This window comes from Leptodactylus fuscus, chromosome 3, assembly GCF_031893055.1.
Source record: "Leptodactylus fuscus isolate aLepFus1 chromosome 3, aLepFus1.hap2, whole genome shotgun sequence".
Lineage (NCBI taxonomy): Eukaryota > Metazoa > Chordata > Amphibia > Anura > Leptodactylidae > Leptodactylus > Leptodactylus fuscus.
In genome coordinates, this window is record NC_134267.1 from 165,011,511 (window position 1) to 165,039,135 (window position 27,625).

Genomic DNA, 27,625 nt, shown 5'->3' on the forward strand with positions numbered 1-27,625 from the left:
TAAGCTGCTTGTTGCCAATTAAATCTGCTTCAGATTTTAGGCACCAATGTAGCAAATAGTTACAAAATTGTGCACTTGCTTGTGAAAAAATGGCTTTCTTCTGCCACCGACCAGTCCTCTGGAAGTTTTGGAATTCCATCTAAAGTTTTCAAGTTTGGCAAAAAGGAGAACACTCTGAAATATTAAAAGATATATATCACCATAAAGAATATGAGCTACAAACATGAGCAGTTATCTGTGTATATAATGTCAAGTATTTCATTTGTATCAAATTGTTGCCTTTAGATAATTCTGAATAATAAATCAAATAAAAAAAAAAAATCAAAAGAGTTCTCAAACTTACTACAGAAAAAACATGGTTGCAAGAACAACATTTAACCAGATTTTACAGCGCACCAGATACACTAAGGCTTTATTCATATGTTATAGTCATGCTGCATTATTTTGCTTTCATGTTGGACCCAGAAACCCAGAGCCTGATCGGTTCTCTGAAATTTCCCCATGGTGGGACTATTAAAGGATTATCTTATCTTATCTTATTTAGGAGTAATCCTAAGAACAGGCCATCAATCATAAATTATCAGATTTACGAAACAGATTTTGAAGTACCCTATTTTTACCTCTGAGCCATCCTGGATTAAACCGGACAATTTCTAGATTCTGGGTGGTGACCTGCTGTCCTGAATGGTGAGAGGTATGTCCCAGCTTCATCTCATCTTCATCCACATGACACAGATGAGTTGAAGGCAATAGTTAAGCAGGAAGCTTCCCGCTTCACCATTTGGCCCGTCTCTGCTTCCAGAAGCTTGGAAACAGGAAAGACAATGTAGTGACATGACTACATCGAGTCTGCTGCCCCCGAGGAACCAGCAGAAACCAGAGTGGTGCAGATGTGAATGAGCGCTTACAGAAACAGTCATACTTGTCTAATTCTTGGGCAGCACAGCTTCACGCTAAGGCCTCATTCACATCCGCGTTGGTATTTCGTCCGGGGGAGTCCGCATAAGGACCCCCCCGAATGGAATACCGAATGCAACTGCAAGTGCTGTGCCAGTGGAAGCACACAGACCCCATAGACTATAGACTATAATGGGGTCCGTGTGCTTGCCACCAGATCTCCGGAGGGAACATGTGGACAGGAAAGTAGTTCACTATCTACTTTCTTGTTCACATTTTTCATGCGGGCAGCGCACGGCAAGCTCACGGACCCCATTATAGTCTATGGGGTCCATGTGCCTTTAATGCACAGCGCTTGCAATTGCGTTTGTTATTTCGTTCGAGGGGGGGGCATGCGGATTGCACCGGACGGAATACCAACGCAGATGTAAACCAAGCATAAGCCCCACGAAGCGAACCACAAACAAAAAACGCTGCAGAAAATACTGTGGTGGAAACGCATTGCATATTTTTCTGACGCTTTTTGAACAGAAAGTCCACAGAGTTTTCCTCTGCAGACTTTCTGCCTCCATTATAGCTATATTGAAAACACCAGCATTTCCATAGGTATAATTGACATGCTGTGATTCCTAAAAATGCTCGTGTTTTTGAAATCAAGGCATGTTTACTGCAGATTTTTTCTGCAACGTGTGGATGGGATTAGCCAGAATCCCATCCACTTGGCAAGTAACGTAAAATGCAGCATCTTCCAAAACTAAAAGTCAATGGGCAGACCTAGATTTTTGCTTCAGAAAAAGAAAATAAACTTTATGGAACGAACATAAAGTGAATAAAACAAAGCAGTACTGAATGATCCGGAAATGCAACTGTATGAAAACGATTGCTGGTAGACAATGGGCACTACATAATAAAGGGGGAAATGGCATACTGAAGGGAATACCATGATGTAACTAGATAACAAGAGCATGCATAGGAGTCCTGAAGAATAGCAGGGACTTGGTAAACACTGTTCTCACTTCTCCATACCACACTGTCTTATTTATTTGTTACACTGTGTCACTTCAATCAGGGGCGTAACTACCGTGGTAGCAGCAGTAGCAGCTGCCACAGGGCCCGGGCCATTAGGGGGCCCGGTGACAGCCGCTACCGCTGCGTTTTTTTTTTTTTTTAAAGTCCGTTACGGGCCCCATTCACTTGCCGATCCTGGCTGGGCCGGGATCGGCAAGTGACACTGCGGGGCCCACAGAGGCTATCATTATACTTGGGGGTCTTTGCAGACCCCCGAGTATAATGATCGGCGCACCGGGAGGGGTAAGGTAACATAAAAAACTGTGTTACTTACCTCTCCACGATCCTGCCAGGCCTCCGTCATTCGTGTCTGACGTCACATGACCCAGGCCAGCTTCCTGGGTCATGTGACGTCTGACGTCATTAAAGCTGGACAAGAGCGGACAGGACAGCCGACAGGAACAGGTAAGCAACTGTCTCTGTTCTTTTAATGGTTTTAATCCCCCGGGTCTCCGATTATTATACTCTGGGGTCTTTTCAGACCCCAGAGTATAATAAATGTTTATAGGTGTCCACAGTGGGACATATGGGGACACTATGGGGGATAATACTGTGTGTGCAGGGGCACTATAGGGGTTAATACTGTGTGTACATTGGACACTATAGGGGTTAATAATACTGTGTGCATTGGACACTATAGGGGTTAATAATACTGTGTGCATTGGACACTATAGGGGTTAATACTGTGTGTGCATTGGACACTATAGGGGTTAATAATACTGTGTGTGCAGGGGACACTATAGGGGTTAATACTGTGTGTGCATTGGACACTATAGGGGTTAATACTGTGTGTGCAGGGGACACTATAGGGGTTAATACTGTGTGCAGGGGACACTATAGGTGTAAATACTGTGTGTGCAGGGGACACTATGGGGGATAATACTGTGTGCATTGGACACTATAGGGGTTAATACTGTGTGCATTGGACACTATAGGGGTTAATACTGTGTGTGCATTGGACACTATAGGGGTTAATAATACTGTGTGTGCAGGGGACACTATAGGGGTTAATACTGTGTGTGCATTGGACACTATAGGGGTTAATACTGTGTGCAGGGGACACTATAGGGGTAAATACTGTGTGTGCAGGGGACACTATGGGGGTTAATACTGTGTGCATTGGACACTATAGGGGTTAATACTGTGTGTGCAGGGGACACTATTGGGGATAATACTGTGTGCAGGGCTTACTAAGGGACATAATAGAGTGCGGAGGAGGGGGTCAGTCGAGGTCTTCGGCATCGGTTTGGGGAGGGGGGGCCCCATGTCAAAAGTTCGCCACGGGGCCCGCCATTCCTAGTTACGCCACTGACTTCAATATTTTAAAGCACCAGAAAAACTAGTGGCAGCCCAGGTCCACAAAAAAAAGTAAATTATTAATTATCTTAAAATATGTTCCTATACCTGTATGCTTATGAGGTTTACACTGAAGTACAGGATCTAAAAATACAAGCAATCAGTGTTGCAAATAGCGGGGTAACAGCGGTAGCGGCTGCCACAGGGCCCGGGACGTTAGGGGTACGGCAGGCCCCTGATATGTTTTTTCTTTTTTTAAATAGTCCTTACTTGCTGGAATAAAACCAGCATGTAACAGGCCCTATTTACTAACCAATCCACGATACAGCTCACAACCACCTGCGCTTCCCCTACTGCGGAAACAGAAACAGAGGTGGCTGTGAGCAGGAACGGGGATCGGTAAGTGAGTCCGCGGGCCAACAAACACTGCTATCATTATACGCTGGAGTCTTTTCAGCCCTCAGAGTATAATGATCAGAGGCCCAGGGAAGTTGAGGGAACATAAAAAATACTGATACTTACATCTCCTTTGCTCTGACAATATGTGAGCTTATTTGGTGACTTCTCAGACATCACATGGTCCAGGCCGGCATCATTATGCGTCACAACACTGGCCTGGCTCACGTGACATCTGGTCCAACACTGAAGATGGCCGAAAGTATTGGGGAGTGCGCTGGAGCAAGAAGCAGAATAGTGTGTGCAGGAATATGGTGTATGCTGGGGAAGGGGGTCGGGATCGGAGGGGAGTCAAATGTTTGCCTTGGGGCCCAGCCATTCCTAGTTAGGCCACTGCAAACAATGAAAAATTTCAGGCATGATATAGTATATAACAACATAATGACTGTAACTCACCGTAGCCTGTAGTCTTCCAAAAACTCACATGGATTTGACTTCAGAACAAGTGACTCTAGTGGAGAATGCTTCAAGTCTGCAAGACCACTCAAAGATTCAATGTTATTCTCTGCAAGTGATAAGTGCTGGATTGCAGGAAGCTTTGGCAGCTGCTTAAAGGACCGAAAGTGATTTTTGCTTAAATTTAACTCTTTGCACCTGTAACAACCAAAGTCAGAATATTATGTTTTGCACCGTTTATGACTGCGTGGACAACAACACTGAATTATTCTAAGTCCAAGTATAAGTACAAGCCAACTTGACAACTAGAGACATAACAGGGAAGTCAGTTTTTAAGGTGTTGTATAAAAATGTCATTGCTTTCTTCAAAAAATATCTCCACTCCTGTTCAAAGTTGTGTCTGGTATTGCAGTTCAGCTCCAGTAAAGTGAATAGGACTGAGCAACCTGCGGACATGTATGGTACCATTTTCTTAAAATGGATGTTTGGCAACAAAGAAAAAATGATATGGTTGTTTTACAAACTGAAATGTACAAAACTTCTATTATTACGTATTTGCATTGTTATGTATTGAATCATGAACTTTGATTATTAATTCTGAAGTTTCAAAAACATGCTTAAAGGGACTCTATCACTGAGAAAACACATTTTTCACTAACCCTACGATGGAATAGCCTTTATAAAGGCTATTTTAGTTCCACCTTTGTTTCTGTTTTTCAGGCAGCGGCTTTTGTGTAAATTCATTTTTTGTAGACATGCAAATGAAGATCACAGAGCACAGGGAGAGTGTAGATTCCTCCTGTGCTCCAAGCACAGCAGCGTCATAGCCTTCAGTGTTTTTGCTCCCTCTTCTTGGCTGTTGTATTTACGCCGTCTCCAATGATGAGCTCCCTTGTCCTGTCTCCTCTTCTGCTGCGTCATCAGCAGCGTCAGTCTTCAGCGAAATCGCAGTATTGTGCATGTGCTGTCAGCTCTGCTACTTTGAGCTCCGGCGACCATGAAAACCAAGATGGCCACTGGAGCATGCGCTCTTGGCTCTGCCCAAATCCAAAGTGGCAGAGCTGACAGCGCATGCATGAGATTGCGATCTTGCTAATGACACAGTAGAAGAGGAGGCAGAACAAGGGAGCTTATCATCGATGGGGGCATTAATACAACAGTCAGGGGGAGGGAGCGAACACACTGAAAGCAATGACACTGCTGTGCTTGGAACACAGGGGGAACTCCCCCAATGCTCCGTGATCTTTATTTGCATATCTGCAAAAAACAAATTTACACAAAAAACGCTGCCTGAAAAACAGAAATGAAGATGAGGAATGGCAGGGGTGAACCTACCCCTTTCGCCGCCCGAGGCGAACGACAGAAAGCCACCCCCCTGGAGGAGGGGGCGTGGCGGAGTGCAAAGGGGCGAAGCAAAGGGGGTGGGGCTTAGCGGCGTTTGCAGGCAGAGAGCAGGTAAGGAGAGGACTTGCTCTCTGCCTGAGCGTGAGGGGAGGCTGCTGGAGCAGCGCTGCTTCAGCGGCCTCCCCAATCCACCGCTCGGTGCTAAGCCACTCCAGGACAGCTTGTCCTGGACTGGCTTAGGTAAGCCAAAATGCCGCCCTCCCTGGGGCCCTGACATAGCGCCGCCTGAAGCGGTCGCTTCAGGTCGCCTAATGGGAGGTGCGGCGCTGAGGAATGGGGCATACAAGGCTGTCACCTACTGTAACTTGCTAAACAACAGGCTCCATTAGTTTTAACAGGTAGTTTTTTTTTCTCATACCAACCTTTTTATATCTCCCTGCATACATATGATATATAAAGAAATATCTCTATGCCAGTACATTGTATACTTAGAAAATATATTTTTAAGCAAATGATGTATTCACATATAGAGATATATTTATATACCGATACAATATGTGGGGACAGTACAATACTGAAGTGTAGAATAAGAAAAAAAACAAAAAAAACTTAAACTGATAGTGCCTGTAACTAAGCCAGTAGGGTAACAGCTTTGCATACTCCATTTCTTGGGTTCAAATCCTGGCTTATACCTAATGGGGAAAAAAAAAAACAATAAAGTTAAATTGGTGGCGGATCCTCTAGAACAGTGATGGCGAACCTATGGCACGCGTGCCAGAGATGGCACGCAGAGCCCTCCATGCTGGCACGCGTGCGGTCGCCCGGATCGCTCACCAACAGGGAATCCGGTACAGGATTCCCCGTTGATGAGCGATCACTGCCTTCAGTTGTATGTGCAAATGCACATACAGCTGAAAGCTGTCAGGGTAGGCCGCGGATCGCGCGACCGCGGTCTACACTGGCTGCAGAGTTTGACCTCTGCCCCGACGCGGGCGCGATGACGTCATCAGCGCCGCCAGTGACAAGAAGGTGGGTGCCGGCGGCTCTTCAGGGGTGAGTATGAGAGTGGCTCACTGTGTATATGATGTTGGGGGGAGCGCTTATAATACTTGGTGGGGTGTATGATACTGGGGGGGAGTGTATAATACTGGGGGGGCTTATAATACTGGGTGGGGTGTATAATACTGGGGGGAGTGTATAATACTGGGGGGAGTGTATAATACTGAGGGGGCTTATAATACTGGGGGGAGTGTATAATACTGGGGGGGCTTATAATACTGGGTGGGGTGTATAATACTGGGGGGAGTGTATAATACTGGGGGGAGTGTATAATACTGAGGGGGCTTATAATACTGGGGGGAGTGTATAATACTGGGGGGGCTTATAATACTGGGGTGGCTTATAATACTGGGGGGTGTACTAAAGAGCATATAATACTGGGGGGGGCTATTTATAAGCACACAATACTGTGTGTGGATGCCACTGTGCAGCATATAATCCTGTGGGGGGGGGGACCTACTGCGGAGCATATAACACTGGGGGGCTACTGTGGTACTGTGGAGAATATAATATTGTGTGGTGGGCCCACTGCAGAGCATATAATACTGTCTGGGGTCCCCTCACTATTTATATCACACAGTATCTGTTTTATAGCAGACGTGATATTAGTACAGGATGTAAGAATATTACACGGTAACTATAAAACAGATCCTGTGCGATGTAAATAGTGAAAATTAATTGTTCAAAGTACCAAATGCCGAGACCTTTACATTTCAGTACAACGTTGTTTGTATTATTGAAAGCTCTGTAAAGCCCCACATGACTGTAATTTTTGGTCAGTAACTGTCCGCAATTGTGGATCCGCATAGTATTAAGTCTATATTGTCGTGTTGGCACTCCGCGAAAATTTAGGGTTGCAGTTTGGGCACTCGGTCTCTAAAAGGTTCGCCATCACTGCTCTAGAAGCTTGTCTATTAATATTCACCATACAGAGGTGACAGCACAGTGCAGTGCATACTAATGAGCTGTCAACCGAGTGAAAATGACTATGCTTTGTATCATAGCTCAGTCCAATCACTTGAATGGGACTGAGCTGCAACCATCCATTTGACTAATGAATGTGAGATCATATGGTCTGTGAAGCAGAAGCCCTCAGGAAACAGTTGATATGAGGGTGTCTAGGGAGTCTGACCCCTGCCGATCTCTAATCAATGACCTATCCTAATTGAATAAACCCAAAAATCCCCTTTAAACTCCACGCATGCGCAAATTGCGTACCTTGGCAATCGAATGGCACTCAAGTCTTTTAATGAGTTGTCAACCAACCAAAGTCTTTCTACTCTTATCAGACGACGAAGAATACGATGAAAGTTGTTTTCTTGGTACGGATCCCCAAGATCTTGATAAGATAGATTTAGATTCTGCAAATGAGCAAGTATAAGTCAGTCACAGGGTTGAATTCCCATCATGTGACCTTCCTCACCCCATTCTTGATGTTTGGTGTTCAATGTTACCCATTTCTCATGTTTTACAATTTGCCTTCCTTATGAGGAATTTATACACTAGCCATAAATAAAAATGTAGGGGAAAAACCGATTCCCGGAGAAATTGAAATTTTATTATGCTATGAAAAACAGCAATATATAATTTTCACAGAAATATATTATTTCTGGGATATTTCTGAGATTTATCATACTCCCTAACAAGCTGCTAAAAGTTCCACTTCAGCTGCTCTCAGAGAAAATTGGATTTCTTTATAACAATCACGGCTTACGTTACAAGTCATTTGCACATAGTCAGTCATGGTTTACAGTTTGTTATGTATGAATTCATTGTAAGCAGGCGGCATTGAAGCCGGAGTCTTCTTGGCTCCCTGGGGCAGTCTACAACACCTTGTAGTGCAAAGCTTTGCAACCTCTGTATGCACCAGTGAAGGAAACCAGTCACTGAGGCATGTCATACTGGCTTTATTGTCTCTAATGGTTTCAAGCTTTCAGAGACACCAGACAGCTCTTTGTTATATATATACTGTATATATATTTCAAGGAATGTTACACTGTGTTCGGACTGGCAAAGGCCAATTTATGTCTCCATGGAGTGCTAAAACATGATAAAATATCACTTGAAATGCATTGTGAACATGTTTAACAGACTGAAAACTTGCAAAGTCTGACTGCTCGGAAACAGGGCTACAAGTTCTCTGCATCTACTGACATTGTTCTTAACTCCTTGCAAAGTTTCCCTTGTGTCTTTTTCAGTTTTTACATAACTTTGCAATGACAGTTCCTAGCAAATACATTATGAAAAGGCAAAATACAGGAGATCATTTTACTAGTACACAATTCCACACTCCAAACGAGTTTTACATAACATTATGTATTGGTAAGAAAGGAGCAAACATTAGGCTTTAGGCTTCATATAGATGAATAGAAGAGAGTATAAGAAAGATATCAGAATAAAGTTTCATCATTGTTCCTATGTGTCGTCATTTTAATCATAGTTAGGGTTGAGCGATCGGGAAAGATCAGCAATCAAGCAAATTTTGCAATGGGGAAATTGATCGAAAATCAGATTTTGAAATCTCAAGATCGGCTCAACCCGACTGTATATATAATATACAATTAGGGTTGAGCGATCGGGATCGGGAAAGATCGGATCCCGATCGGCCAAATTTCATGATCGCGATCGGCTGGAAAATTATCAGAAATCGGATTTTAAAATTGATCCTGAAATCTCGAGATCTGCTCAACCCAAATCATAGTATTTGGTAATGGGACAGGAGATACTACTATTCATATTTCACTTCCAGAGTTGAGCATATTCAGTCTTACCAGACAATTCTCCCAGTTTTCTTGCAGTCTCTGCCTCCATATCTCTTTATCGTTTGTGTGTGTCCTTTCTTGGAATAGACAAGCCTCTCCTCTTGTTACAAGTTCATCCTCTGTCGGCCCTTTGTTCATATAAAATGTATGCACATGTTAAAAGAATAAACAGCGGGATGTATTCATCTGCTAATAATAATAATAGGGAGACGTTACGTGGCTCAGGCTGAGTGGATAAACATTTTTGTAAGACTTGAGCAAATGCTTTTTGCAGATAAGAGCTTTCTTACGTTACCTTCTCTCACTCTAGGACAACGAATTTGAGTCCCCTGTACATCATGTTCTTTCAACTTGTGCCAAGTTAGATATTTGAAGGCATCACATGGAAGCTTTAAATGCGGAGAAGAAAGAACTAATTATGTATTGAAGTGTTTTCATGTGAATTCACCGAACACTTGAAAATGATTAAACCACGGAAAGCAACACCTTGAAATCACCAAAGTCACACAAGGACAATTGAGATTAAATATGCAAGTAAAAGTTACCACTCTTCTGATTTAAAGAATAGCTAAATCAAGGCACTTAGTATGTGCGCCATTATGACATCTGACATGGAGGCGAATGTAATCAATCTTCATCTCTTACATGAGGTTGGAGCCCTTTAGACGCTCTCAGAACTTAGCGTGCCACCATAATGCAATTCTAAGATACACACACTGATGACATAGGCCCAGCGCTAGTCTTTATACACATTTCTACAGATTTATCTATGCTTTATTCAGGGCAGTACACCTCAGCAGACTTTCTGTGAAAAGCACTATTGGAAAAACCACAATGCATTTCCAACATGGTTTTTCCTGCAGCGCCTTTTTACTGTGGCCTGATACATGGGGCCTAACTTTCACAAAATCACTAAAAAGAGCAGAGGCGTGACTTGAAGCTTTTAGGCTAAGGCCCCACGGGACGATCCGCAGCGCTAAAGGGCTGCGGGAAAAAACGCAGCGGGAACACATCGTGGTTCTTCCCGTAGCGCTTTGAAAAGAAAGTTCACAGAGTTCTCCTCCGCGGACTTTCTGTTACAATTGTATCTACAGGAAAGCCACTGGCGTTTCTGTAGATATAATTGACATACTGCAATTTCCAAAACCGCCAGTTTTGGAAATCACAGTGTGTCTGTGCTGCAGCAAATTGCCACGTTTCCGGCCCGTGGGACCCCAACCTTAGGCTGTTGAGCCCTTTTCTCTATGCAGTAAAATGACACATTGTCTTTCTTCTATATGTCAGCAGGATCAAAGTTATTCCATATCAAGTTTTTATTATGTTTTAATACCGTTAACAAAAATAAAAACTTAAATTAAAAAATATTTTGCCCCATATTCTGACATCCACAACTTCTTTAATTTTCCATGTATGGACTCTATAAGGGGTCATTTTTTTTTTACATGGCAAGCTGTAGTTTTGATTGAGACCATTTTGCGCAATGTATGATGTTATGGTCACTTTTTACACAATATTATGGGAAGGTAAAATAGAAAAAAATTTTACTTGTGCATTTTGGTACTGTATCTGTTAAGGTGTTCACTAAATGGGATAAAAAATTGTTATGGTTTATTAATAATAATAATAATAATAATAATAATGATGATGATGATGATGATAATACAGCCATTTTTTTTAGAAATGCTGTTAGTAAAAAAAAAAATTTAATTTATCTTTATATGTAACTTAGTGCAAGGCAGGTCATTAGAATGTTTTATTATATTAGAATTTAAAAAAAAACGCTTTTTTTTAGATTCCTCCCAAGCAATTATCATAATTCTTATACCATAGACTGCCACATTACAATACTGCAGGCTTCGGTAAAATCGCTAGATTATTATTAACCCTTTCCTGCTGCAGCCATTTTTTTATTTTTGTTCTTTACCCCTCTCCTTCCATTAGCCATAACTTTTTTCTTTTTCTTTTCAAAGAGTCAAATTAGGGCTTATTTTTTGCAAGACAAATTGTAATTCATAATGGTTCTATTAAGTATCCCTTACAATATACTGGGACGCTGGGAAAAAATTCAGAATGGTGTGGAATAAGAGAAAACCTACGGTATGTTTGTGCCAAATTCTAATGGGTTTCGTTTATATACAATACAATACTATACTATACAATACACTGCACAGTGCAGCCTGTAATAGAAATGTATTGTAGACAAGCAGACAGGGAGCCTTCAATATGCCGCACATGGGCAGATTTCATAGAGAGTGAATAAGCTTACATGTGTGTTTTCAAGTTTGTAGGAAAATCCTGACGATGAAAGGGAAACAAATTCTATGAATATGTTACCCTTAGACCCCCTAGTACACAGCAATGATCCACCAAACAACCCAGTGATTATAACCATAAAACAACATACAACCAGTGACTATACTGTACACATTTCTGTAGAATAATGATTAGAATAACATATTAGACAATGTTCTAATAAGCACAATGTGAACAACATTAAGAAACACTAAATAATTCTAATAAAATGTGAAACTCAGAAATACCGGCTCATTCTGCCCTATGACACATGCACTCCAGTAAAGTCTACATTGTTCAACAAGATTTATTTTATTTATACTCTCAACATATGCCTGTTGTCAGCAAATGAAATGTCAAAAGGTTTTCTAATGTTTCATCAACATTACAATTGGGATAGTCTGTTTACAGTGCACTTAAAGGGATCCTATCATTGGTGTCAGTGGTTTTGAGATAGACATTCCTGGATAGCCTTTATAAAGGCTATTCTACTACTACCTTTTTTTAGATTCTCCCCACCGTTCCATTGTCATCCTGGTTAATTACTTTATGTAAATGAGTGGACCCAGCACCCTGGGCATTCCCCAGGGCCTGCGAGCATCCCCCCCACGTCATACCTTTATTCACACCCCTCCATTGCTTGTTCCCCGTCTGACCCTCCTCCTCCCTGGATGTTCTTCCTGCCAGATCGCGCTGCTGCATTTGAATTCTTGGGCATGCTCAGTTCCGCTCCATTCAGAACGGTACTGCGCAGGTCTGAGCGCCATTTTGGTGTTGCTTGGTATAGAACTCAGCATATTGCTCAGTATGCTGTTCTATAGTGAATCACTAGTGCTGACTATCCACCCGCAAGAGAGTCAGACCACTATAACAGCGGTTACACAAGGAGCCCCGCAGACCCCATTGACTATAATTACAGGGGTGTTATTGAGCTGCAATTCCTAAAAGAGATAAAACACTTGGAGCTGTCTTTTAGTAAACCTGACACGTTGGGCCTGCCCCTGGTGCACCTGCAGGCTTATTTTCATATTCGTAAAAAGATGATTTTCACTGCATTGATTTATAGCATTTTAGACCTGGAAGGCTCGCTTTAAGGATATTGTTATATTGTCTTGTGATGTATGTATGTAATATGTAAAAGAATAGCTCATTCTAAGCACTCAATGAATTGCAGCCTGGCACTGTAATAGGATGTCATCGTCGTAACATCAGTTCATGAAATTTCTTCTGTCCAAAATGTTCCATGAACAACTGTGAGTAGTAATGTTACAAAGTGGAAGCATTTAGATACCACAGCAACTCAGAAATAAAGTGGTAGAACATGTAAAGTTACGGAGCAGGGCTGCCGAATGCTGAGGCGTATAAAACAGTATAAAATTCGCCAAGACTCTGCTGACTCAATAACTGCGGAGTTACAAAGCTCCGGACATTAACAACAGCACAAAAACTGTGCTTAGGGATCTGCATCACTTTTGTCTCTATGGAGGAGTAGTATATGTTGTGATTTTTTTGTGGAGTATACATGTAGGTTGTACTAATTAATGTGAATGTGCCCAAGTATATGGTTTGAATTTGCTGGAAAATTGTAGGTTAATTCTCTATCTGGCAGTCTGATGGACAAGTCTGGGTTTGGCAAATTTCAGAAGAACATTACTTGCCTGACTATTTTGTGCCAGCTATAAAGTGTGGTGGAAGAGATTGGCCCTTAGTTTCAGTGAAGGGAAATCTTAATGCTCCAGAATACCAGACATCTTGGGCAATTGAATGCTTCTAACTATGGAAACAGTTTGGGGAATGCCTTTTTCTGTTCCACCATGACTGTGCCCCAGTGCACAAAGCAAGGTCCATAAAGGCATGGTTGGGAGAGTTTAGTTTGGAAGAACATGACTGGCCCACAAAAAGCCCTGACCTCAACCCCACCGAACACATTTCAGATGAACTAGATTGCAGACTGAGAGCCAGGCCCTATCATCCGAGACTTCTGGATGAATGGGAACAGATTCCTGACACACTCAAAAATCTTGTAGAAAGCCTTCTCTGAAGAACAGAAGCTGTTATAACTGCACAATTGAGAATCAACTCCATATTATTGTCTATGGATTTGAAATGACATGTCATGACATGACACCATTCAGCCAGGGCTACTGAGGGAGAAGCTGAACCTTGGTGGTGTGGACCATCACCTGTCCAACTGGATCCTAGACTACCTGACAAACCGCGCTCAGTATGTGAGAGCCCAGGACTGTGTGTCTGACACTGTGATCTGTAGTACGGGGGCACCTCAAGGTACAGTTCTTGCCCCATTCCTCTTCACACTGTACACTGCTGACTTCAGGCACAACTCATCCAGCTGTTACTTACAGAAGTACTCCGATGACTCTGCTATAGTCGGCCTTATCACTGATGGCGATGATAGGGAATACAGAGACTTAAACCGGGATTTTGTAGAATGGTGCCAGCAGAACCAGCTCAGGATTAATGCTGGGAAGACCAAGGAGATGGTGGTGGACTTTAGTAAACGGAGAGGTGCTCCGACCCCGGTGGAGATCCAAGGAACATGTATTGAGATAGTCAGGACCTATAAGTACCTGGGCGTGCTCCTCAATAATAAACTAGACTGGGCTGATCACCTGGAGGCACTGCACAGAAAGGGCCACAGCAGACTCTACCTGCTCAGGAGGCTGAGGGCCTTCGGAGTCCGGGGGACACTTCTTAGGGCCTTCTTCAACTCTGTGGTTGCCTCAGCCATCTTTTTCGGTGTGGCCTGCTGGGGAAGCAGTATATCAACCAGGGACAGAAATAGACTTGACAGGCTGATCAGGAGGGCCAGCTCTGTCCTGGGGAGCCCCTTGGACCCAGTACAGGTGGTGGGTGACAGAAGGATACTGTCTGTGGTGACCTCCATGCGGGAGAACAAATCCCACCCCATGTATGGGACCCTAATGGGACTTGGCAGCACTGTAAGCGACCGTCTGCTTCACCCCAAGTGTGAGAAGGAGCGCTATCGCAGGTCCTTCCTTCCAACCGCGACCAGGCTGTATAATCTACATCAGACCAAACGAAGAGCTCTCCGCACAGAGAACTAATGATTATGAGGATGACCATGAGGTCTTCCTCTTTCTCTTCTGTTTTTCCTTAGCTGCCATGGACTCCTAGTATATCTTCTCTTCTCAGCTTATCTGTGTCTACGTCTGTAACATATTACTCTGTATTATCCTGTATCTGTATTACTATGCTGCTGTAACACGCTGAAATTTCCCCAAGGTGGGACTATTAAAGGATTATCTTATCTTATCTTATCTTATAAAAGCTCCTGAAGGTGTAATGTGTAGGTGCTCCAATACTTCTGGTGCATGTGGGCATGTGGGCATACCTATGGTGCATGTGGGCATGTCCAGCCAAGACAAAGGGTAAGAAAAGATACCTCTGTATCTGTACCCATTATTTAAGATACTTTTCCTATTTATATTTGCACTTTAGCTGGTGCCACCGTGGGTTAATTTTTTCAGCAAATCACACATAGCGGATATAATAGATACTTAAGGTGTCTGAAGTTGACAACCGTCTCTAACAAGCTCCTATAAACATTACTAAATAAGACTGTAATTTATGGTTTTATGTGTCAAAATGATGTCCATTATGCTCAGTTTTCGGGAATTGGTGGGTAGGGTAACATTTGGCCTCCATACCAATCAGCTATTCTCAGTGAGAGCCTGACACTCAATGTAGTAAAATTGGAGGGGGTTGTCGAAGGCTACGAATTAGTGGCTGTGACCTATCCTTAGGTATATATAGTTCCTTATATTATAGAAGGCTACTGATACTGCATGACCTTGTCAACCAATAAATGTAAGGGCCAAGATACATGGACGTAAATTAGCCAAGTTTCTGCAAGCTCCTTTATAGCCAATTTACAATAAAAAGATGAATGCATTTGCTACAGTAAGGTCCTGCCAAAGGTTATTTCCCAACCTGTGAGCTATACCGATGACTGGGGATCATTGTGATAGAATATATTGCTAGAACACTATGACATTAGAACATTGTGCGATGGCGCTCCTTTAGCCATGTTATTCATATACTTTGTAAACCTGGAGGGAGATGTCGTCTGTTATTATAGAGTAGAGAATGCACTCAGCTAGAGATGAATAAAGTGTAAAGCAACAAGATATTTAGCTGCACTGTGCACAGCCCATCTCATTATATGTATACATATGGAAATGGAAAATACTCACTGGAGACGAAATGCCGGAATCACAGCTCTGCTGCAATGTTCTTCTGTTACTTGACAAGACTGGTAAAGATGTGTTGGTTTCGCTTAGATCAGAGCAGTGCGATGAATAGGATTTAGAGAAGCTGTTACTGCTTGTGTTCACACCTGAGGAGCTGAAGAGATAATATTATAAGCAGAGCATGGAAATCACAAGCTATGCTTCATTTCAGCATTAGATTCCTAGTCAACACGCTTGTCCCTCAAACAGATGTCGGCCTTCTGCTAATGCATAATATTTCATTTCACAAAGCACATCATTGGAAAAGTTATGTCTAAGTATAAGCAGCTACAGAAAATGGAAGCTGAAAACTGTCTTTTCTATGCTATATCATTGCTTTCTGAGATCTGTAATACAAATGTGTCATGAATTACGAATGCGTAGAGATTAGAGATGAGCGAACACTAAAATGTTCGAGGTTCGAAATTCGAATCGAACAGCCGCTCAATGTTCGTGTGTTCGAACGGGTTTCGAACCCCATTATAGTCTATGGGGAACAGATACTCGTTAAGGGGGAAACCCAAATCCGTGTCTGGAGGGTCACCAAGTCCACTATGACACCCCAGGAAATGATGCCAACACCTCTGGAATGACACTGGGACAGCAGGGGAAGCATGTCTGGGGGCATCTAACACACCAAAGACCCTCTATTACCCCAACATCACAGCCTAACAACTACACACTTTACACACTCAATACCACCTCTCAGACAGTAGGAAAACACCTTGAAACATGTGTATTTGGCACTTGCAGTGAGGAGAGCTTGTCACCAGCAGTGAATTTGGCCCTTGTAGTAAGTTGAGGTTGGCACCAACATTTGTTTTGAAAATCAGGGTGGATTGAGCCTCTAACCAGCAGAGTTTGGGCAAATTCATGGTGGAGGGAGCCTCTAAACACCCCAGTTTGGGCAAATTCATGGTGGAGGGAGCCTCTAAAAACCCCAGTTTGGACCAATTCATGGTGGAGGGAGCCTCTAAAACCCCAGTTTGGACCAATTCATGATGGAGGGAGCCTCTAAACAGCCCAGTTTGGGCAAATTCATGGTGGAGGGAGCCTCTAAAAACCCCAGTTTGGACCAATTCATGGTGGAGGGAGCCCCTAAACAGCCCAGTTTGGACCAATTCATGGTGGAGGGAGCCTCTAAAAACCCCAGTTTGGACCAATTCATGGTGGAGGGAGCCTCTAAACAGCCCAGTTTGGACCAATTCATGGTGGAGGGAGCCTCTAACCAGCAGAGTTGTGGGAAAACAGGGTGGAGGGAGCCTCTAACCAGCAGAGTTGGTGGAAATCAGGGTGGAGGGAGCCTCTAACCAGCAGAGTTGGTGGAAATCAGGGTGGAGGGAGCCTAGTATTAGCAGAATTGTGCAACGCTTATGGTGGATGAGTATGAGGATGCGGAGGAATTAGAGAGGTTGAGTACAGACATGGAGTTTCATGTTGGGGTGCTTTACACAGGTGGGCACAAAAATGAAGGCTCTATCCAGTGGTGGTTCATTTTTATCAAAGTGAGCCGGTCGGCACTCTCAGCTGACAGACGGGTGCGCTTGTCAGTGATGATGCCACCGGCTGCACTGAACACCCTCTCAGATAGGACGCTGGTGGCAGGACAGGACAGCACCTCCAAGGCATATAGGGCAAGTTCAAGCCACAGGTCCAACTTCGACACCCAATACGTGTAGGGCGCAGAGGGGTCAGAGAGGACAGGGCTGTGGTCGGAAAGGTATTCCCGCAACATGCGCCTATACTTCTCACGCCTGGTGACACTAGGACCCTCCGTGGCGGCACTTTGGCGAGGGGGTGCCATCAAGGTGTCCCAGACCTTAGACAGTGTGCCCCTCGTTTGTGTGGACCGGTGAGAACTTGGTTGCCTACTGGAGGAACTGCCCTCCCTGCCGCCAACGTCACATGCTGGAAACATCTCCATCATATTCTGCACCAATTGCCTGTGGCAAGCATTGATGCGATTGGCCCTCCCCTCTACCGGAATAAAAGACGAGATGTTGTTTTTATACCGGGGGTCAAGGATAGCAAAGATCCAGTACTGGTTGTCCTCCATGATTTTGACAATACGCTTGTCGGTTGTAAAGCACCCCAACATGAACTCAGCCATGTCTGCCACAGTGTTAGTTGGCATGACTCCTCTGGCCCCACCGGAAAGTTCAATCTCCATTTCCTCCTCATCCTCCATGTCTACCCATCCGCGCTGCAACAATGGGACGATTCAAAGTTGCCCGGAAGCCTCCTGTATCACCATCACATCATCGGACAACTCTTCTTCCTCCTCCTCCTCCTCCATTAAACGCGATGAAGCGGACAGATGTGTGGACCTACTCTCCAGCTGTGACGGATCGGATGCTATCCCTAACTCCTCTGTGTGATCTGAGTTATCCCTGATGTCAATCAGGGATTCTCTCAGAACACACAAGAGCGGGATTGTAAGGCTCACCATCGCATCCTCAGAGCTCACCCTCCTTGTGGACTCCTCAAAGACCCGTAGGATGTCACAAAGGTCTCTCATCCATGGCCACTCATGGATGTGAAACTGAGGCAGCTGACTTTGTGGCACCCTAGGGTTTTGTAGCTGATATTCCATTAAAGGTCTCTGCTGCTCAACCACTCTATTCAACATCTGAAACGTTGAGTTCCAGCGTGTGGGGACGTCGCACAAAAGCCGGTGTTGTGGCACATGCAGGCATTGCTGGAGAGATTTTAAGCTAGCAGCGGCTACTGTCGACTTGCGAAAGTGGGCGCACATGCGCCGCACTTTCACCAGTAGCTCTGGAACATTGGGGTAGCTCTTTAGGAAACGTTGCACCACTAGGTTGAAGACGTGGGCCAGGCATGGAACATGTTGGAGTCCGGCAAGCTCCAGAGCTGCTACCAGGTTCCGGCCGTTATCACAAACGACCATGCCTGGGCCCAGGTGCAGCGGCTCAAACCATATTGCCGTCTCATCGAGGAGGGCATCCCTCACCTCGGAGGCAGTGTGCTGTCTGTCCCCCAAGCTGATCAGCTTCAGCACAGCCTGCTGACGTCTACCAACGCCAGTGCTGCAACGTTTCCAACTCGTAGCTGGAGTCAATCTAACAGCGGAGGAGGAGGCGGTGGCGGAGGAGGAGGCGGTGGAGGAGGAGGAGGAGGGGGGTGTTCTTCTCGTGTCCCTGCCAGGAATGTTAGGCGGGGAGACGAGGTACACCGGGCCAGTTTGGGAAGCAGTCCCAGCCTCAACTACATTCACCCAGTGTGCCGTCAGTGAAATGTAGCGTCCCTGTCCGCATGCACTTGTCCACGCGTCAATGGTCAAGTGGACCTTTGTGCAAAGCGCGGAACTAAGGGCCCGCCTGATGTTGAGAGACACGTGCTGGTGCAAGGCGGGGATGGCACACCGGGAGAAGTAGTGACGGCTAGGGACGGCATAGCGAGGTGCCGCAGTTGCCATCAGGTCCAGGAAGGCGGGAGTTTCAACAAGCCGGAACGCCAACATCTCCTGGGCCAGCAGTTTAGCGATGTTGGCGTTCAAGGCTTGCGCGTGTGGGTGGTTAGCAGTGTATTTCTGCCGCCGCTCCAATGTCTGAGAGATGGTGGGTTGTTGTAAAGAAGCGCCTGATGGTGCCTTTGATGGTGCAGGAGAAGGAGATAAGACAGAAACAGGGGAGGATGAGGGAGAAGTCAACAAAGTGGCGGAGGCAGATGAAGTGATGTCCTGGCTCGTCCTCTGGAGTGCATCGCCAGCACAGTCAGCAGTGGCAGTGGCAGAGGCAGAGGCAGAGGCAGTGGCAGTGGCGTGAACGGCAGGCGGCCTTTGTCCTGCCATTGCTGCCTGCCACTGATTCCAGTGCTTGGATTCCAAATGACGGCGCATTGAAGTGGTGGACAGGTTGCTCTTCTCATAGCCCCTAATCAATTTCGAGAGGCAAATTGTGCAGACAACACTATATCTGTCCTCGGTGCATTCCTTGAAAAAACTCCACACCTTCGAGAAACGTGCCCTCGAGGTGGGAGTTTTTCGGGGCTGGGTACGAACTGGAACATCTTGGGAGATTCCGGGTGTGGCCTGGCTTCGCCTAAGCTGCTGACCTCTGCCTCTAGCTACCCTTTTTGGTGCTGCACCTGCCTCAACATCCACACTACTTTCCCCGCTTGACATCCCCCCTGTCCAGGTCGGGTCAGTGTCCTCATCATCCACCACTTCCTCTTCCAACTCCTGTCTCATCTCCTCCTCCCGCACAATGCGCCGGTCAACTGGATGTCCTGACGGCAACTGCGTCACATCATCGTCGATGAGGGTGGGTTGCTGGTCATCCACCACCAAATCGAACGGAGATGGAGGAGACTCTAGTATTTGAGCATCTGGACACAGATGCTCCTCTGTTAGGTTCGTGGAATCGTGACGTGGAGAGGCAGGTTGAGGGACAATGAAAGGAGCGGAGAACAGCTCTGGGGAGCAGGGACAGTTGGGGTTATTGTTCTGTGAAGCTTGGGAATTTTGGGAGGAAGGAGGACAAGACTGTTGGGTAATAGGAGGAGAGGAGGCAGAGTCTGACTGGCTGCTGGACAATGTGCTGTAAGCGTTCTCTGACAGCCATTGCAAGACCTGTTCCTGGTTCTCGGGCCTACTAAGGTTTGTACCCTGCAGTTTAGTTAATGTGGCAAGCAACCCTGGCACTGTGGAGTGGCGCAATGCTTGCTGCCCCACAGGAGTAGGCACGGGACGCCCTGTGGCTTCACTGCTACCTTGCTCCCCAGAACCATTCCCCCGACCTCGCCCACGGCCTCGTCCACGTCCCTTTCCGGGAGCCTTGCGCATTTTGAATTCCCAGTTAGAAACTGGCACTATATACCAGTAGCAAAAATTGTGGGTGCACGTAACCACAATATATTCTTTGAATTACCAGTCAGAAACTGGCACTATATGGCAGTAGCAAGAAATGAGGGTATTTGTAACCCCAATATATTCTTTGAATTCCCAGTCAGACAATGGCACTATATACCAGTAGCAAGAAATGAGGGTATTTGTAACCCCAATATATTCTTTGAATTCCCAGTCAGATAATGGCACTATATACCAGTAGCACGAAATGAGGGTATTTGTAACCCCAATATATTCTTTGAATTCCCAGTCAGACAATGGCACTATATACCAGTAGCAAGAAATGAGGGTATTTGTAACCCCAATATATTCTTTGAATTCCCAGTCAGACAATGGCACTTTATACCAGTAGCAAGAAATTTGGGTATTTATAACCCCAATATATTCTTTGAATTCCCAGTCAGACAATGGCACTATATGGCAGTAGCAAGAAATGAGGGTATTTGTAACCCCAATATATTCTTTGAATTCCCAGTCAGACAATGGCACTATATACCAGTAGCAAGAAATGAGGGTATTTATAACCCCAATATATTCTTTGAATTCCCAGTCAGACAATGGCACTATATACCAGTAGCAAGAAATTTGGGTATTTATAACCCCAATATATTCTTTGAATTCCCAGTCAGACAATGGCACTATATACCAGTAGCAAGAAATGAGGGTATTTATAACCCCAATATATTCTTTGAATTACCAGTCAGAAATTGGCACTATATGGCAGTAGCAAGAAATGAGGGTATTTGTAACCCCAATATATTCTTTGAATTCCCAGTCAGACAATGGCACTATATACCAGTAGCAAAAATTGTGGGTGCACGTAACCCCAATATATTCTTTGAATTACCAGTCAGACAATGGCACTATATGGCAGTAGCAAGAAATGAGGGTATTTGTAACCCCTATATATTCTTTGAATTAAGAGTCAGACAATGGCACTATATGGCAGTAGCAAAAATAGTGGGTGTATATAGCCCCAATTCTATTGCTAGGGGACTTGCAGGGTATTTCTGGGGTGAAGGTGGGGGGCACACCGTTGGAACGGGGATTTGGGGTGTATATATGGGGTATACGGGAATACACTGTCAGTGTATTCCATTCAGGATCCTGGGAAAGCTGGGTTGTGGCGATTGAGCCCATCAGTGCCACGTTACACTGACAAGCTTCTCCCTGGAATTTAGCTCTTATAAGAGCTGTTGGTTGTCTTCTCCTTCCTATCCTAGCCTGTCCCTGCCTACCCAGAATCTAAGCCCTAGCTAACTGGACGGAAACCTCCGTCCCCGGTGAATTGCAAGCTCAGAATGACACGAAGCTGGGCGTCGCTGTTCTTTTAAATTAGAGGTCACATGTTTTCGGCAGCCAATGGGTTTTGCCTACTTTTTTCAACGTCACTGGTGTCGTAGTTCCTGTCCCACCTACCCTGCGCTGTTATTGGAGCAAAAAAGGCGCCAGGGAAGGTGGGAGGGGAATCGAGTAATGGCGCACTTTACCACGCGGTGTTCGATTCGATTCAAACATGCCGAACAGCCTAATATCCGATCGAACATGAGTTCGATAGAACACTGTTCGCTCATCTCTAGTAGAGATATGTACTGATCAGATATCACTGACAATGGCAGAAGCTCCTGGGTCTCAATGTGGACCATGTGCCATTTATAATACTGGCGTCTTCTTATGTCACAGCGGCTTTTGACCTCCTCAGGCTCCAGGACCTGGTGCGAGCAGTATATCAATATCTCCTATAGCTATAGCCTTGGACCATGAATATAAAAGAATTAGAGACCAGAATGTGCACCTCAATCCACAAATGTCAGATGTACTTTACAGGGCAATCTGTATTCTCACTGATCTTTCCTTTTCCTGTACTATAAAATATATATCCCAAGCACACAACCATGAAAATGGATCCTCCTGGGTGCATGGTAAATTGTATAATTCTATCCCACTGCCTCAGAAACAACCCGAACTCCAAGCCAAAAGTCAGCTCTTTGGGGTGATAACTAGGGTTGAGCGATCGTGTTCGGAAAAGATCGGATTCTGATCGGCGATCGAGAAAATTTCATGATCGCGATTGGAATTCCGAACACGATCTTTTTAGGTGGGATCGAGATCGGTGATTATTTCCCACAATGCTTTGCTACTGGCCAAGCATTGTGGGAAAAGCTAACAATGTTAGCCTAATTCTAACTATTAAAGCGTTCAATTGTTATATTCCATCCTGTATAGTGAATAGTATAGTAAATTGTTTTTAAAATCCGATCTCCGATTAGTAAAAAAATCCCATTGACTTGCATTGGGATCGGAATAGGAATCGAGATCGGGTTCAAATGAAAAATGATCGGAAATCAGATTTCAAAATCGATCCTGAAAAGTCAAGTGAATGTCCATCACAGACATTCACTGACAAGAATGAGACTTTGATGTGGTTATTGTTTAGGGTGCAGTCATATGGAGAAAAATGGCGCTGAATCCACATCAGATTCAGCGCTGAAAAAAAAAGCCTTCCATTAACTTCAATGAGTTCCTTTTTCTGCTAGCTTGAAGTCAACGGGAGGCTTTTTCTTCAGTGCTCAATCTGATGCAGATTCCACACCAAATTCAGCGCCATTTTCCTCCATGTAAATGCACCCTTAACATAGATTTTGACATGGAAAAATACACTCCATGTGAACATCCCCCACAGCTTTATCACTGTCTAATTTAAAGTTACATGTCTCACCATTTTCAAGAACTCTTTACTGTCAATGAACAAAAGTATTCTTGTTAACATCCAGAGGCTGGAAATCCATACACTCCTAACATTTCCTACAGCCGGAGGTTTCCTATAATTGTATCTAGTCTTCTGTGAGCGAAATACATCCGCAGAACAAATGTTTCTCTTGTTCTGATAATTTGTTACACTGTGCCAGCATTGGTAAAAAATATCATTCAAGGTTCTTCAGCTCACAAAGGGCAGGCTGGAGCCAAGTAGCAAACTCTGATACAAGCGCTCAGAAGTATTAGGTCACTATGGGTTTTGGGCTCTGAACACCAATAACAAACTAAGAGTATGAAAGATAGGGCAGAGCGTACAAGAAAGTCACAGGTATATCATGCAATGCTATACAATGCAATTACATGATACCTGTAAAGACTATAGTAACGTTACAGTTACTAATTCCAAAATATACCGAAAATTCCGAGATGCTTCATTTAGATGGGGAAATTAAAATAACTTTGTAGGACTATAGGGGATTTATGTGTGGGCAGCACAGTGGTTCAGTACTTAAGTCTTAGGGCTAGTTCACATGGGGGCAAAGAGGCTGATTTTGACAGCGGATTTCGCTTCAAAATCAGCCCCTTTACAATAGTGGTCTATGTAGACTGATAGAAAAAAAAAAAAAAAAAAGCTGCTAGCAGATTTTTCCGCTAGCAGAGAAAAAGAAGCGGCATGACCTTTCTTCAGGCGTTTTCCGCAGCGTGCTGTACTTTGCTTCCTTTCGGCAGAACCACACCAGTTGGATCCCACCTTTGAGATAGTTATCTATAATCCTGTGGATACAGGATAACTTGTACTAATTGAAATACTCCTTTAAATATTCCCAGATAGAAGATTGGCCATACAGTTTAGATAGGTGTAGAATGAACACTCGTTCGGTTGATAGCGCCTAACTTCACTATGTTCTCAGTGGGAAGTGGAGAGTAGGCAGTGACCAGACACCTCTGGCAGCAGTTTAAGTCCCCTGAAAACAAAAGGACTGGACATGTTGAAATTCAGCTGCCCAGTCCTTCTTTCCCCTGATATCTGCCATCAGAGAAAGTCACCCCTATACACATTAGATGATAAGTCAGTACTGCTGAAATGAGTAGGTTCTTCAAAATTTACCTTAAAGTGAACCTTACCCCACCTCCAAGAAGTCCAGCTTTTTTATATCATTTAATAGATGCTGCTCCACTGATTTTAGCACATTTGGAATTTTGTCTCTATTCCCCGCCATTCCCGAGCAATTGATGCTGTTAATTTTGTTCCCTATTATGCTATTTAGGTCTCTACAAGGGGTGTGATTCTGAGCTCTGACACTGGCTGCCTCTGATTGGAGCGCTGAGTCACGCCCCCTGCCTGATACCGCCCTTCTGACATTACAGAGGTTAAATAGCACACCAGGCACCAAATCTAACTGCACTTCTTGCTCAGGAATGGTGGGGGCTAGAGAGAAAATTCCAACTGTGCTGGAATCGGTGGATTGGCAACTATTAAAAGATGCTAAGAGCTTGAATGGGTGGAGGTGGTGAAAGGTCCTCTTTAAGAATCCACAGGAACATTTACATTAAAATGTGTGACTGATATAAGCAGTTCTTAATATATACCATTCAATGACCCTGTAACTTGCCCTCTAAGGAGATTATCTAAATGTCACTTTTGCCTTCTCCTGACCTATGCAAACACATGTAATACACATGCTCGGCTTCACTTACAGTGCGTGCAGATCTACCCTTGTCTATTCCTGACAAGATCTAATTAAATAAAAGCTAGTAGTCGGTGCAGATACCATGTGTCCTGCTCATACAATACACACTACATTTGCTTCCTTGTCATTGACGTTTTCAGATATTTTGGATTCTTTCTAGCCCTTGTGATTTCTAATGTGATAAATGCTTGACTCTCCACACTACAGCAATACAATAGTTTCTGTCCTGTACTTCAACATGCATTTTTCATAAGCGTCCTCTTTTAAAGCGAAGGTCTACTAACCTATGCAAATAATGATCTATGAGATTACAGAGGCAATGTAAACCTTCAACAGATACATCGTCCATTCAGTTTTCGTCTGTACTCATTGTGAATCTACATTTTATTACTGGATGCATCCCATGTAAAGGAATATGAAGAATTGCACTGCTATAATCTGCTTTCATTGCCATTATATGCCATATGATATAGGCTTCACAACAAGGGATAGTGATTGCTTTCAGGAATCGCACAATTAAGGCAACGTATGGCGCTGTTGTGCATTCGCTGTAAAATTATACGTAATGTAGATTTTATTATACGCCTTTAATGTTACATTATTTCAAGGCCATTCTGAATGAGATGTAATGGAATTGCATAGCTCAAAATGATAACATTGTATTTTTACATTCCAGGGAGCAATTAGCTGTTATTAGGGATAATGCTGCGCACGGGGCCAGGCCATACAAAATAGATTTAGCTATAAAATAAAAACTTCATTCCAAGGACTTTTAAATGGAGCTTGAATTGAAGAAATGATTTCAATCTATTTCTAAAGGCACTTCAATCTGCTCATATAAAAAGCCTCCTAAATAAGCCGCCATCCAAAGTTTAAGGTTAATTTAATTAGACCGAACATTCAATTAAAGAGACCATTTTTTTTCTGCTCATTTCAGCCACTATCAGCTGTTCAGGTCTCTGAAAAAGACACTTAATCCTGTAACAGTAGATTGTCTTACATTTGCTTGATAGTAGATAGTTAGAGAAATAAGACAGAACATTTCCTCATGCTCTTACCTTTCTGACATGTCTCCTTCCTTTACTTTGTATCTCTCAATGTGATATTCATTTGCAGAACTTCTTTGTCCTTTGTGCTTACCATAGCGGACCCATTGCTGCCGGCGTTGTGCAGTGACTGTGGGATGTTTAGGAAGACTCCATGGATCTAGTTTCTCCAGGGACAATATCTGTTACTTGGTAACACACCGTCATTTCCGCTGTCCAGAGATCCATGTGTCTTCTTATCAAAGAATTCATCCTTGCCTATTCAAGCAGGCTGCAAGTATCTGAGCATTGCCACCTGTGTCTGGTAGTAATATGAAGCAGGTACATATAAGATATACATCAATTATTAATAGAACTAATTCTATTTTCATGAACCTGTAATACATTGTAGCTATAAGCTCCACGCACATCTACAACCAGACCATCACTTGCTTGTAGATAACAATGCAAGCACAATGTATTGCAATTTGGTAAGCACACCATGTGAATACAGTCCCATGTAAATAATACCTTCTACATGGCGGCTGGGTGAGTTTGTAACTGCATTGGTATTGGAGAGATCTGTCCACTTGGGAAATGAATACTGACAAAAAGGAAATATAAACCATTTAGGTTTTGTTTTTTTTTTCTTATGGTAGAGTTGGAAGGGACCTCAAGGGCCATTGGGTCCAACCCCCTGCGAGTGCAGGTTTTCCTAAATCATCCCAGCTATATGTTTATCCAGATTCTGCTTGAAGATTTCCATTGATGGAGCGCCCACCACCTCCCGTGGCAGCCTATTCCACTCTCTCACTACCCTCACTGTCAGAAAGTTTTTCCTAATGTCTAATCTGTATCTCTTTCCCTTTAGTTTCATCCCATTGCTTCTTGTACTTCCTTGTGCCAATGAGAATAGGGTAGATCCCTCTGCACTGTGACTACCTTTCAGATATTTGTAGACTGCTATTAAATCTCCCCTCAGCCTTCTCTTCTGCAAACTAAACAATCCCAGTTCTTTTAGCCGCTCCTCATAGGACATGGTTTGCAGACCTTCCACCATTTTGGTTGCTCTTCTTTGGACTTGCTCCAATATATCGATGTCTTTCTTGAATTGAGGCGCCCAGAACTGTACACAGTATTCCAGGTGTGGTCTGACCAGGGAAGAGTACAGCGGAATAATGACCTCTCTTGATCTAGATTCAATGCTTGTCTTAATACATCCCAGAATTTTATTAGCCTTTTTTGCAGCAGCACCGCACTGTTGGCTCATGTTGAATTTGTGATCTACTATTATGCCCAAGTCCTTTTCCCCTATGCTATCACTAAGTTCTATTCCTCCCATACTATATATGTTTTTTACATTTCTGTTACCCAGATGTAGAACTTTGCATTTGTCCCTGTTAAATACCATTTTGTTCGCATCAGCCCATTGTTCCAGTGT

At 43.9% G+C, this 27,625-nt stretch overlaps 1 protein-coding gene across 1 annotated transcript; it reads right to left on the minus strand.

Annotated features, from left to right (window-relative positions):
• LOC142196738 (uncharacterized) lies at positions 1-26,287 on the minus strand. The gene is made up of 7 exons (XM_075266713.1): positions 26,218-26,287; positions 15,806-15,956; positions 9,574-9,667; positions 9,288-9,406; positions 7,735-7,877; positions 4,114-4,311; positions 1-174 (listed from the first exon to the last, which is right to left on the minus strand). Exons 1-7 carry the CDS (start codon positions 26,226-26,228, stop codon positions 60-62), a joined length of 831 nt encoding a protein of 276 aa, XP_075122814.1. The 5' UTR covers positions 26,229-26,287; the 3' UTR covers positions 1-59.
• Between the last annotated feature and the right edge of the window lie 1,338 nt (positions 26,288-27,625).